This window comes from Erpetoichthys calabaricus, chromosome 3, assembly GCF_900747795.2.
Source record: "Erpetoichthys calabaricus chromosome 3, fErpCal1.3, whole genome shotgun sequence".
Lineage (NCBI taxonomy): Eukaryota > Metazoa > Chordata > Cladistia > Polypteriformes > Polypteridae > Erpetoichthys > Erpetoichthys calabaricus.
The window spans coordinates 122926037-122938672 of record NC_041396.2 but is presented as its reverse complement, the minus strand read 5'-3'; the positions used below and the strand labels follow the sequence as shown (position 1 = coordinate 122938672).

General features: G+C 40.1%; 1 protein-coding gene across 2 annotated transcripts in view; it reads right to left on the bottom strand.

Moving 5' to 3' along the window:
• Positions 1-5168: 5168 nt before the first annotated feature.
• Positions 5169-12636, bottom strand: part of urb2 (URB2 ribosome biogenesis homolog) — a 187102-nt gene continuing 179634 nt past the window's right edge. For both annotated transcript variants that reach the window (XM_051924247.1, XM_051924246.1), the window contains exon 10: positions 5169-5570. In XM_051924247.1, coding sequence (XP_051780207.1) covers positions 5373-5570 — 198 coding nt within the window. In that variant the 3' untranslated portion in view covers positions 5169-5372. The remainder of the gene's footprint in view (positions 5571-12636) is intronic.

Genomic DNA, 12636 nt, shown 5'->3' with positions numbered 1-12636 from the left:
GTAAGCTTGATGTGATGGCACTTCTCAGACACAAGCAAGAGATTATATTCGAAAATAATCTTATTCGTATTTTTCCCGACTTTTCACCATCAACAGCTGCAAAACGCAGATCCTACATCGACATTAAAAAGATTCTACGGGAAGCCGATATCAAATACAGCCTATTGTATCCTGCCAAACTGAAAGTGGAAGTTCAAGATCGACATTATATTTTCTTCAGCCAAGAAGAAGCTGAAAAAGAATTAAAGAAGCTGTTTCCGACACTTTTTTGAAAGTTAATTAAAATTAAAGAGCCGTATTCTATCAAGGCACGGGAAGGACCTATGATCTGATTGCTGGATCCATGTTTAAAGAGACTGGTATTATAATTATACATCCCTTATTTTCTTTTTATCTGGACTTTATATGTTATATGTTTATGTTTTAATTAGAGTTATAGAGTTATAGACGTGAGTGTGAAAATGTGGAAGTGATTAAAGTAGGATTCGTTTTATTTATTATTTTTTCTTTTTATTATTATTATTTATATATATATTTATTTTTTTTATTTATTTATTTAATTTTTTTTATTTTTTTATTTTACTCTACCTTAAAGTAGACTGTTTAACTTCATACCCTTGGTTTATTGCTTGTTCTACTATTTATATAATTACCATTATACTATTACAGTAGGAATTACCAGGTTTATCCTAGACTAGTTTTTAAAATCATTCCCAGGGTTGTTTTTTTTTTTTTTTTTAATCTTAATATCTTAACTTAAAAGCGCTGAAGATTATTTCAAGCTTAAATATTGTTAATGAGAACATTTTCGGCAGATAGTATTAAGGATTTAACTGTAAAAGATATCTCTGTTTTAATTCTGTAACGCCGCTGCAGGGTGGGGTTTGTTTTGTTTTGGACGTGCTCTGTCTCTTCGTATGTCAGAGGACTGGAACATCGCGAAGTGGGGTCTAGCCTCATGTGGGGAGGCAAAATGGGGGGGGTGGGGGGATAAAGGGGGGAGAGAAGGAGAGCAGGTTATATCTAATCTATTCTTGTAATCCTTATAATTATAAATATCAATGCAACAACAGGCTAAAATGCAACAACTCATGGGAATCTTGAAACTAAGATTAAAACTGCCATATTACCAATTAAAACTATAAATGACATTAAAAACTCAGAATCAATGTCTCCATGATGGGACAGTTAACTTTGTGAGCTGGAATGTTAAAGGCCTGAATCACGAATTAAAGAGAAAGAAAGTATGCTCTCACCTAACAGGCTTAAACGCTAAAATAGTATTTCTACAGGAGACCCACTTACTAACCAAGGATCAGTTCAGATTACAAAAAGACTGGACTGGCCAAATGTTCCATTCTAGCTTTATAAAGAAAACTAGAGGGGTGGGAATTCTCATACATAGAACAGTTCCATTTGTAGCATCAGAGGTAGTGTCGGACCCTGAAGGGAGATATGTGATGGTCATGGGCAACTTATATAACAGTAAAATGATTTTGATAAATGTTTATGCACCCAATGTTGATGATAAGGAATTCATGCAAAATCTATTTGCATCCTTCCCAATGTGAACACTCATAAAATTATAATGGCTGGGGACTTTAATTGTGTTTTAAATCCACTCTTAGATAGGACTCCTGTGACAGGGGGGACAACGTCTAATACTGCAAAGATAATTACACAGTTTTTAAATGATCACAACTTATCAGACCCCTGGAGGTTTCTTAACCCAAACTCAAGAACATATTCGTTCTACTCACCAGTGCATTATAGCTACTCAAGAATTGATTATTTTTTTATAGATAATAATTTCCTGCCTACAATTAAATCATGCAAATATGACACAATTGTTATCTCTGACCATGCCCTTCTAGTCTTGGAGCTAAAATCAATAAGCCCCTCATACTCACCTCGCAGATGGCGTCTTAACCCTCTTTTATTGGCAGACGAGAACTGCACAGAATTTATATCCAAACAAATCAGTTTCTTCCTAGAGACAAACACGTCCACAGAGGTTTCTGCAGGAACACTCTGGGAAACTCTAAAGGCCTTCTTAAGAGGCCAGATTATCTCATATCTTTCCCATAGAAATAAATTAGAAACCAAGAAAGTGTCAGAGCTAAGAAATGAAATTACTAGAATAGATGAAGAACAAGCCAGGCGTCCAAGTGAAGCTCTTCACAGGAAAGGCAGGCCCTGCATACAGAACTTAACATCTTAACAACTAAAGAAACTGAACAACTTATTTATAAGTCTAGACAGCATTACTATGAACACGGAGAAAAAGCTAATAAGCTTTTAGCTCAACAGATTCATAAACAAAGAAGTTCACAATGCAATACCAGTAATCACCAACAAGAATGGAGAAGAAATCATCGACCATAATAAAATAATGCACACATTTAGAGATTACTATAAGTCTTTATATTCCACTGAGCCCAAAGAAGACAACACGCAATCTAATGCATTTCTGGATAATTTACAAATACCACAAATAGATGCTTTAAGTGCTGAGGAACTGGATAAACCTCTAACGCTAACAGAATTACTAGACGCTATAAAGTCACTACAAAGCGGGAAATCATCAGGCCCTGATGGTTACCCCGTAGAGTTTTATAAGAAATTCTCCACTCAGCTAGCTCCACTCTTATTGGTAACATTTACAGAAGCTAAAGACCACCAAATACTACCTCAAACATTTCGACAAGCATTAATCACCGTCTTTCCTAAACAAAATAAGGACTTGTTACAAAGCGCATCATATAGACCAATTTCACTCCTGAATAATGATGTTAAGATACTCTCAAAAAATCCTAGCTAGAAGGATGGAGAAAGTGCTGCCCTCGGTAATATCACAAGATCAAACTGGATTTATTAAAGGCCGACATCTATCTTCAAATCTCCGACGCTTGTTTAATGTTATATATTCACCAGCAAAATCAAACACCCCAGAGATATTACTATCATTAGACGCAGAAAAGGCATTTGACATGATCGAATGGAATTACCTTTTCACTGCACTGGAGAAATTTGGGTTTGGCCCGAATATTTGTGCTTGGATCAAACTACTGTATACCAGTCCAGAAGCTTCAGTTTGTATTAATAAAATTTGCTCAGACTACTTTAAACTAGAACGTGGTACCAGACAAGGATGTCCCTTGTCGCCACTGTTGTTTGCAATCGCTATTGAACCACTGGCGGTTCGCTGCCGAAATTCTTATCAGATAAAGGGGATTGTCAGAGAAGGACTGGAACAGAAAATTTCTCTATATGCAGATGATATGGTCTTATATATATCGGACTCAGAAAACACTGTCCCTGCTGTTTTAACAGCACTAACAGAATTTCAAAAGATATCTGGTCTTAGAATTAATCTGAATAAAAGTATACTCTTTCCAGTGAACTCACAAGCATATAATATTAGATTAGACACCCTACCTTTTACCATAGCAGATCAGTTTAAATACCTAGGGGTAAATATCACAAGTAAACATAAAGCTCTTTATCAACAAAATTTTGGCGTCTGTATGGAAAAAATTAAGCAAGACTTGCATAGATGGTCAACCCTTCATCTCACTCTAGCCGGAAGAATTAACATTGTTAAGATGAATATCCTTCCTAAACTTCTCTTTTTATTTCAAAACATTTCAATATATATCAATAAATCGTTTTTTAAACAGTTAGATTCAATAATAACCTCATTAATTTGGAACTCAAAACACCCACGTATCCGAAGAGCGACCCTACAAAGACCTCAGGCAGAAGGTGGCATGGCTTTACCTAATTTTCAGTTTTATTACTGGGCAGCAAACATACAAGCCATAAAAACCTGGACACAAATAAATGCACATACCCAGGCTTGGTCTGCAATAGAAGTAAAATCCTGTAGTACTTCTTTATATTCCCTGCTCTGCTCTCCAATAAATGAAAGTTATCGCAAATATACTAATAACCCAATTGTGCTTTACTCACTTAGAATATGGAACCAAATTAGGAAGCATTTTAAGATGGAAAATCTTTTATCAGTGGCACCTCTGCAAGGGAACCACCTCTTTCAACCTTCGCAAGTATATCCAGTTTTTAATACCTGGAAAAGTTTTGGGATTAAAATGCTCAGAGATCTTTATATAGACAACATATTTACATCTTTTGAACAATTACGTTCAAAATTTAACCTCCCAGCTACACATTTCTTTTACTATCTTCAAATTAGAAATTTTGTAAAACATAAATTGCCCGATTTCCCCCACCTTGCACCCTCCACAATGCTGGAAAAAATACTGCTCAATTCCGAGGAAACAAACACTATTTCCGCAATATATAAAATCTTATTAGAGTCCCTACCTTTCAAAGACCCAAGAGGACATTGGGAAGAAGATCTCTTAATCAATCTATCAGAAAAGGAGTGGAAGGTAGCAAAGCAGAGAATTCACTCGAGTTCTATATGCGCAAAGCATAGAATTATTCAACTAAAAATTATATATCGAGCTCATCTGTCTCGCTTAAAACTGTCCAAAATGTTTCCAGGCCAGGATCCAACCTGTGAGCGCTGCAACCAAGCTCCTGCCTCACTGGGTCACATGTTCTGGGCCTGCACCAAACTAACATCATTTTGGACAAAAATTTTTAAGTGCCTCTCAGACAGCCTTAGTATCACAATCCCTCCTAACCCACTAACAGCTGTGTTTGGTGTCCTTCCAGATGGACTGGAATTGGAGAAGGACAAGCAAACGGTGATTGCATTCACTACACTCTTGGCACGCAGACTTATTTTGTTAAATTGGAAGAATCCTAATTCTCCTCTTATAAGTCAGTGGGAAACCGATGTTTTATATTATTTGAAATTGGAAAAAATCAAATTTTCAGTTAGAGGATCTGTACAAAATTTTTTCAAAACATGGCAGGATTTAATCAATATTATTTTAGAATAAGAGAAATAACTATTATTGCATTTAACTCCCTTCTCCATCTCTTATTTATATAGATATTTACTTCTCCCCTTCTTTTGTCTAATGTTGCCTTATTAAAAAGCTTAAAGAAATTTTCCTTTAGCTAAGCTCTCCTTCTCAGGGGTGGGGTTTGATTTGTTTTCAAATTTGTTGGGTTATAAAATGATCTGTTTGTATGGAATGATTACAATGAAAATTAATAAAATAAAAATATTAAAAAGTCTGGAAATTACATTTTATTATATTCTTCAAACATACAGGCAGAAATCCTAACATGATCTAAAGAAATATGACAGAATTATTATAAAGGTGTATAAAAATCACAAAAAAAAGCTTTATTAACCACTATATAAAAATCATAAAAGTAAACAAGGATTTCTCCAGTTTAATTTTGGTTTAACAGTTCAAACATTTTCAGAAATGTCATGCTGTGTATCTGTCTTCACCCTGTCTTTGACTTTTATGACAATTAGTATAATCGTTATACAGATTTCTAAAGACTTCCTTCACACCTGCACTTAAGGTTGCATTCAGAAACTTGATATCTGGTCCAATGCAAAGATCAAGAATATGGTATATTCCTTCAGTCAGGTAATTTTTCACTTCAGGATGCAGTGTGACCTGAAATAAAAAAAATAAAAAAACATATCACTGTCACTTTTTTCTTTAATACTTGTAAATGTGACCAGAAACATACAAATAATCGGAACAGAAACAAAAATAACAACTTATGCTATATTCATTTGCATTTGTGTCTGACTGCAAGACGTACAGTGTAGAGGACAGAAAGATATGGAAGAAGATGATCCGCTGTGGCAACCCCTAACGGGAGCAGCCGAAGGAAGAAGAAGATTTTGTGTCTGATTGCCTGCCACATTTCTCAGTTATAGTCAAATAAAAGAATTTAAGTGCTAGCTTTCTTCTAATGACAGCTATATACTGTTTTAGTAAAGGATACCAGAGTTGGAACAGAATATTGTAAGACACCTGTTGACTTTATGCTGCCAAAACAACAAAAGGTTATAACAGTAAGTGACTTAACATTATATTACACAACCTTCTTAAAACTACTTAGGTCATTTAAGGCATGTGGAGATAGAGCCTTTCCTGGTAACATTAGTTAGTATACACCAGTCCATTGCAAGACCAAGTCATGCACACAAACTCACGACACTAATAAATGTTACCATTTAAATGAATAGGCACATTTTTGGAATGTGGGGAAAAACTGGAGTACACAGAGAAAAATCCCATGCACACAAAGAAAGGACACAAAAACTGAATGCAAATAAGTAACTCAAGTCAAGAACACTGAATCCACAAGACAGCAGTGATAAACACTGTGCCACTGTACTGCTCCATGAGTTAATTTAATTATCTACTGTATATATAAACAGGAAAACACAAAGTTAGTGTTAAAAAAATAAAGTGTGGACCTGTCTTACTTATCAGTGATAATCTAAGAAAAATTAGGTATACAAGGGTTACATAATAGTTTTTTTTTATTTTAAGAAACAAAACATACTAGCAAACACAATCCAAACAAATGAATATAACACAGATAGTACAACAGTATATTTCAAAGGCAATCCATGAAACGTGGCATTCAATTTCCACTTGACTAAGACCTTTATAACTAGAGAGCCTCAAGTAAAATGGTAAAAACACAAAACAGCAAATAAAATGTTAAATTTATAATTATATTAATCAGTTCTTTCTAAATTGTAGGAAACTTTAAACAGATCCTCAAAAGGAGAACCTGATTTTTTTTAGTGTAATACAGAACAACTCTTTCACAGTGAGTTACAGAATGTGGAATGGGCTTCTCCCATGGAGCAAATAAGTCTTTATTCAAATGTGGTATACGAAACACTTGCATATAGTGCAAATAAAGTGAAAACAACTCAATCAAAGTAACTATACATTTAATAATGCCAACAGTGGCATTGGGGGCTTCAGAGGTTTAAGTCACTGATCTTTTTGTTTTGTATATTATTAATAGTTATATTATTGAAATACTGTACATTAGTGAACTTGAAACCCCAAGAGGAAGAAACCTGTCCAACCCCCTTCTTCATAACAGCCCCAATCTCTATCCTCCCCCCCCCACCCCCACCACTATGCACAAGAGTGCAGAAACCCCAAGGGTTTTTTTTTGCAAATTTGTATGTATATCAGCAAACTCAAAACAGTGCTTTTCTATATACATAAAACAGCTCACCAGACATGCTCAGTTAAGAAGATATGTAAAACTTAAAATATGTAAGAAGGAACAAGGCACCAACAAGGGGGACTAAGACCCCTCAATACCATCAAATCCAAGAAATGGCCCTGCCTGCATGTGCAGAGAGATAAATTTAATCTGCCCTAGTTTAGGGTCACAATGAGCCAGTGATCATTGCAGCAGCAGCGGGTGTAAGGCAAGAAGCCAATTGGGTTTAGGAGACAGGAGAAGTGATCAAAGTGCTGTCTAAGTGCAGTGTTTACAGTCCCCTCGAGGCATTGCTCGGGGGGAGCTTTCCTGCCCCCTCAGACAGGTTCTGGCCCCCTGAGGAACTTCTCCCTCTCAGGCCAGACCCAGGGGTACTACACAATTTATAAAACATAAGGAATTGATTACATCTGGTCATGTTTCTAGTCAGTTTCCTGAAGGTTGATCAACTTACAATTTAATAACAAACACTGGCCAATGATATGTACAGTTTTTCATATCCATCCATCCATTATCTTACCCGCTATATCCTAACTACAGGGTCACGGGGGTCTGATGGAGCCAATCCCAGACAACATGATTAAGAAAACATAACGCAAAAGTAACACACTGTTTGTAACACATTAACTTATTTACTTACTTTTTAAAATAACTTAGTTACATTATTCATTACTTACAAAAAAGTAACATTCCCCAACACTTATTATGATGTTCTGGATGAGATATAGGATTTTGAGGAAAATGTTCAGTTTTAACAATGTTGTTTCTCCTGGCTAACATGCGATAGAAAGAGGACCATTAGCTATTAGGTCAAGGTCTTTTTTATTGTTAGATGTACAGCATACAGTGAAATTCTTACTTGTGTAATGTTCCTTGCTGAAACAATAATCAACATAAAACATCAGGAAGAACTAAAATCTAAAATTAATAATAATCACTGTAAACTGCACTAAGCATAACATTACACACACAAGAATCACAGATGATGTGGCACTTACATCATTCAGTTGATTACAGACAGTTTATCACATATGACAGGTGAACAGCCTTACTGCCTGTGGGTAGAATTTGTTCTTTACTGAGAAAGTAAAGTTGCTGATGGGCCTTTTTTGGTGACTGCTGTAGTGTGTTCTGTCCACCTAAGATCACTGATGATGGTAACCTCCAGGAATTTAAAACTGTTGACTCCTTTCACAGCAATTGTTTGTTTGATGTTTTCTTTCATATTCCCACTTTTTCCACATTTTGTTATGTTACAGCCTTATTCCAAAATGGATAAAATTAATTTTTTTTCCCTCAGAATTCTACACACAACACCCCATAATGACAACGTGAAAAAAATTTACTTGAGATTTTTGCAAATTTATTAAAAAAATAAAAAAAAAATTGAGAAAGCACATGTACATAAGTATTCACAGCCTTTGCCATGAAGCTCAAAATGAGCTCAGGTGCATCCTGTTTCCCCTGATCATCCTTGAGATGTTTCTGCAGCTTAATTGGAGTCCACCTGTGGTAAATTCAGTTGATTGGACATGATTTGGAAAGGCACACACCTGTCTATATGAGGGCCCACAGTTGACAGTTCATGTCAGAGCACAAACCAAGCATGAAGTCAAAGGAATTGTCTGTAGACCTCCGAGGCAGGATTGTCTCGAGGCACAAATCTGGGGAAGGTTACAGAAAAATTTCTGCTGCTTTGAAGGTCAAAATGAGCACAGTGGCCTCCATCATCCGTAATTGGAAGAAGTTCGAAACCACCAGGACTCTTCCTAGAGCTGGCCAGCCACCTAAATTGAGAGATCGGGGGAGAAGGACCTTAGTCAGGGAGGTGACCAAGAACCCGATGGTCACTCTGTCAGAGCTCCGGAGGTCCTCTGTGGAGAGAGGAGAACCTTCCAGAAGGACAACCATCTCTGCAGCAATCCACCAGTCAGGCCTGTATGGTAGAGTGGCCCGACGGAAGCCACTCCTTAGTAAAAGGCACATGGCAGCCTGCCTGGAGTTTGCCAAAAGGCACCTGAAGGACTCAGACCATGAGAAAGAAAATTCTCTAGTCTGATGAGACAAAGATTGAACTCTTTGGTGTGAATGCCAGGCGTCATGTTTGGAGGAAACCAGGCACCGCTCATCACCAGGCCAATACCATCCCCTACAGTGAAGCATGGTGGTGGCAGCATCATGCTGTGAGGATGTTTTTCAGTGGCAGGGACTGGGAGACTAGTCAGGATAAAGGGAAAGATGACTGCAGCAATATACAGAGACATCCTGGATGAAAACCTGCTCCAGAGCGCTCTTGACCTCAGACTGGGGCGACGGTTCATCTTTCAGCAGGACAACGACCCTAAGCACACAGCCAAGATATCAAAGGAGTGGCTTCAGGGCAGCTCTGTGAATGTCCTTGAGTGACCCAGCCAGAGCCCCATACTTGAATCCGATTGAACATCTCTGGAGAGATCTTAAAATGGCTGTGCACCGACACTTCCCATCCAGCCTGATGGAGCTTGAGAGGTGCTGCAAAGAGGAATGGGCGAAACTGGCCAAGGATAGGTGTGCCAAGCTTGTGGCATCATATTCAAAAAGACTTGAGGCTGTAATTGCTGCCAAAGGTGCATCGACAAAGTATTGAGCAAAGGCTGTGAATACTTATGTACATGTGATTTCTCAGTTTTTTTTGTGTGGTCAAAATCCATCTGCTTCAGTTGTATTCACAATGATCTTGGCATTGTCTATTGTCACGGGAAAAGTGGCATTCAGTCTGTCAGTTTTCCACTCTGCTATAGCTACCTGCAGTATTTTTGCCAAGTTGTCACGGTTCCATCATTTGGAACCTTGACACAAGATAATAAATAATAATAATGCTAATAATAAAAATGCTAGCAATGGGAAAATGCAGTGTAACAAGGTAGTTGTAATATTATTAAAGGCCTTAAAGAAAGTCAGTACTAGTATTACTAACCATTTATATTTATTTATTTTTTTTGTGTGTCCCTTTACTCTTTCAGAATTCAGAATTAACAGTTTCTGGTATCTCATACCATGGCTGGCAGTAGTATTCCTACGTGAGTCTTTGTTTGTAGTAGCAATGTTCCTCTCAAAACAAAGGAATCTTTCTGTAATTGACGTACTGGTTGATTGCGTTGTTTTAATAGACCCAACGTCACCTGCGGTGTTGACATGTAAGTATTCATAGGTTAAATATCGCGAAGGTTCATTTGAAAAAAAAAAAAAACCCTTTTGGAAGATTGGGTTTGGTGCCTATAGAATTTGTTCAAAGGTGGCGGTTTATCATCCTATTGTTCCCTTTTTCATGCTCAGTTACTCTTTATTTGATCTCTGTTGGAGGCAACGTCGCTTGGTGCAGACTATATGGTGGTTGTAACCTATTCGTTGTTCCCTGAAGGCCAATTTGTAATATTCTGAAATTTGTTTTAATTTCAGTTTTTGGTAACCTAAACTTTAAATGTAAATGTCTGCCATTTTCCTGCGGATCTGTTTCAGCTCGCTCGTTGCATTCCAGCTGGTTAAATTTGAAGAAAAATAGGTGTTGTAAAACTTTGGAATGGAACTGTAACTTTGTCTTGGTTTATCTAATTTATCCAGCTTGAACCCTGTGCCACAGTTCCGCCACGAGACCTCTGGCGAACTGACCCTCAAGGCCTCCGCCGAGGCGATCCAGGTCGCCAAGGCATACGGCCAGAGCGGCCCTGTGCCGTTCAAGGTCAAGTCGGCCGAGATGGTCAGGGAGCAGGCCAGGAGACGGTTGCGGGCAGCAGGTGGTGACCCCGGGGACTCCAAGCTGGTGCGCAGCGCCAGCGAGCTCCAGTTTGGACAGTACCGGGGTCAGACTTTTAAATGGTTGCTGACCCATGACCTCGGCTATGCCGTCATGGTGTTGGCAACCCACCTGAGGGAGCGCAAAGATGGCCAGGTGTCGGATAGCCCGCTGGCGAGCAATAAAAACGCCCTGGAATCCTACGCCTGGCTCTTCCCCGACGTGAAGAAGGCCATCCGTCGTCGCCAGGAGAGAGACGGGTCGGCCAGGACTCTGGATGAGGGCAAGAGGCTCGTCGGCTTCGGCCAACACGGACACCTGACGCTTGAGGCCCTTTACGATACAGAAGATCGGGAGGCCAAGAGGTGAAAGACTTTTGGGTGAGGTCTGAGGGGAAGGGCACAGCAAGGTAGTTGGAATCCTGCTTCCATTTGTTCACCTGTTACCATTCCCGCTGTTGTACCCCAATGCAGTTACATCAAATGGCTCCGGCGCCAGACCACCAAAGTCGGGACCAAGATGCATGCACTCCAGCTGTATGTGCAGCGGAGAGACGAGGCGAAGGCGGCAGCAACCTCTTCCCTTCCCAAAACCACCACTGTTGCCCCCACCGCCTCTCTCTCTGCAGCAGCCTCCGTCATCAAGATTCCCGATGACGTGCTGCTGTCGGCCAGCATGGAGTTGGAGGCTGGTAAGTGACAGCCACCCATGGAAACTGGTGGTGGCTTCTTCACTTTTTTTGTTTAACCTGTTATTTGTTTGAATTTGTTAACAACCTTCCCCAGCATCTACCTCCCAGTCTGCAACCAGTGGAGGGCCCTTGCCATCCCAGCGCTCCCAACCGACGGCTGATCCGGGAAAGCAGCCTTCGCAAACGCTGTCCGTAGCCAGGAGAGAGGTGAGTTAAAAGGATGTGTTTGTTTGAATTGCATTGCCAGGAAAGAAACAGGCCCTGTCTGATCGCTTTTGTTTGTTTTTCTGTTGTTCATGCTGTCTGTCTCTCTCTCTCTCTCTCTCTCACACACACACACACAGCTACTTTTTCCCGAGGGCTGGAGGAGTTCACTACCAAAAGAACAGCACGCGTGGTTAAGTCGGGTCCTTTTCACCAGGGGCAAGGACGGAAAGCCTGTGCTGACCTCCAACCTTCGCCTTTGGTGGCACCCTCCCGGCCCCCGCAACGTGTACCTCCAGCCCCCCGACATCGCCCGACGCCTTTTTTCAGCGCCCGTTTTTCCTGTGGATGCCGTACCGCATGTGGGGCTACAAGCTGTCCTGCACGGCGTGCAGCCACAGGTTGTCGGGAGCCGGACTCTACAGGACCGTCCGGAGGGTCCTGGACACAGACGGATGGTACTTTATGGCCACGGAGTACCTGGAGTGCCGGCGCTGCAAGAAGAAGGTGGCGGGCTGGTCGCAGGATATCTTGGATCAGCTGCACTGCACCCATCGGGATCAGTTTCCAGCTATCCTGACTTACAGGTCAGACAAGGAGTCTCCGATGGCCGGGTCAACTCTCCACAGGTAGACGGGCACACACACGGGCAGTCCTAACGTCTCTGTTCTGTCTTAACACAGATTATCCTGCGACAAAAAGCTGATCGGGCAGATGCGTGAGCGCACGCTGGGCAACGGGGCCACCCGGCTGCGCAAATATCTGCTCGAGCAGCACGGCAACACCTAGTTGGAGCGGTCCAGACTGT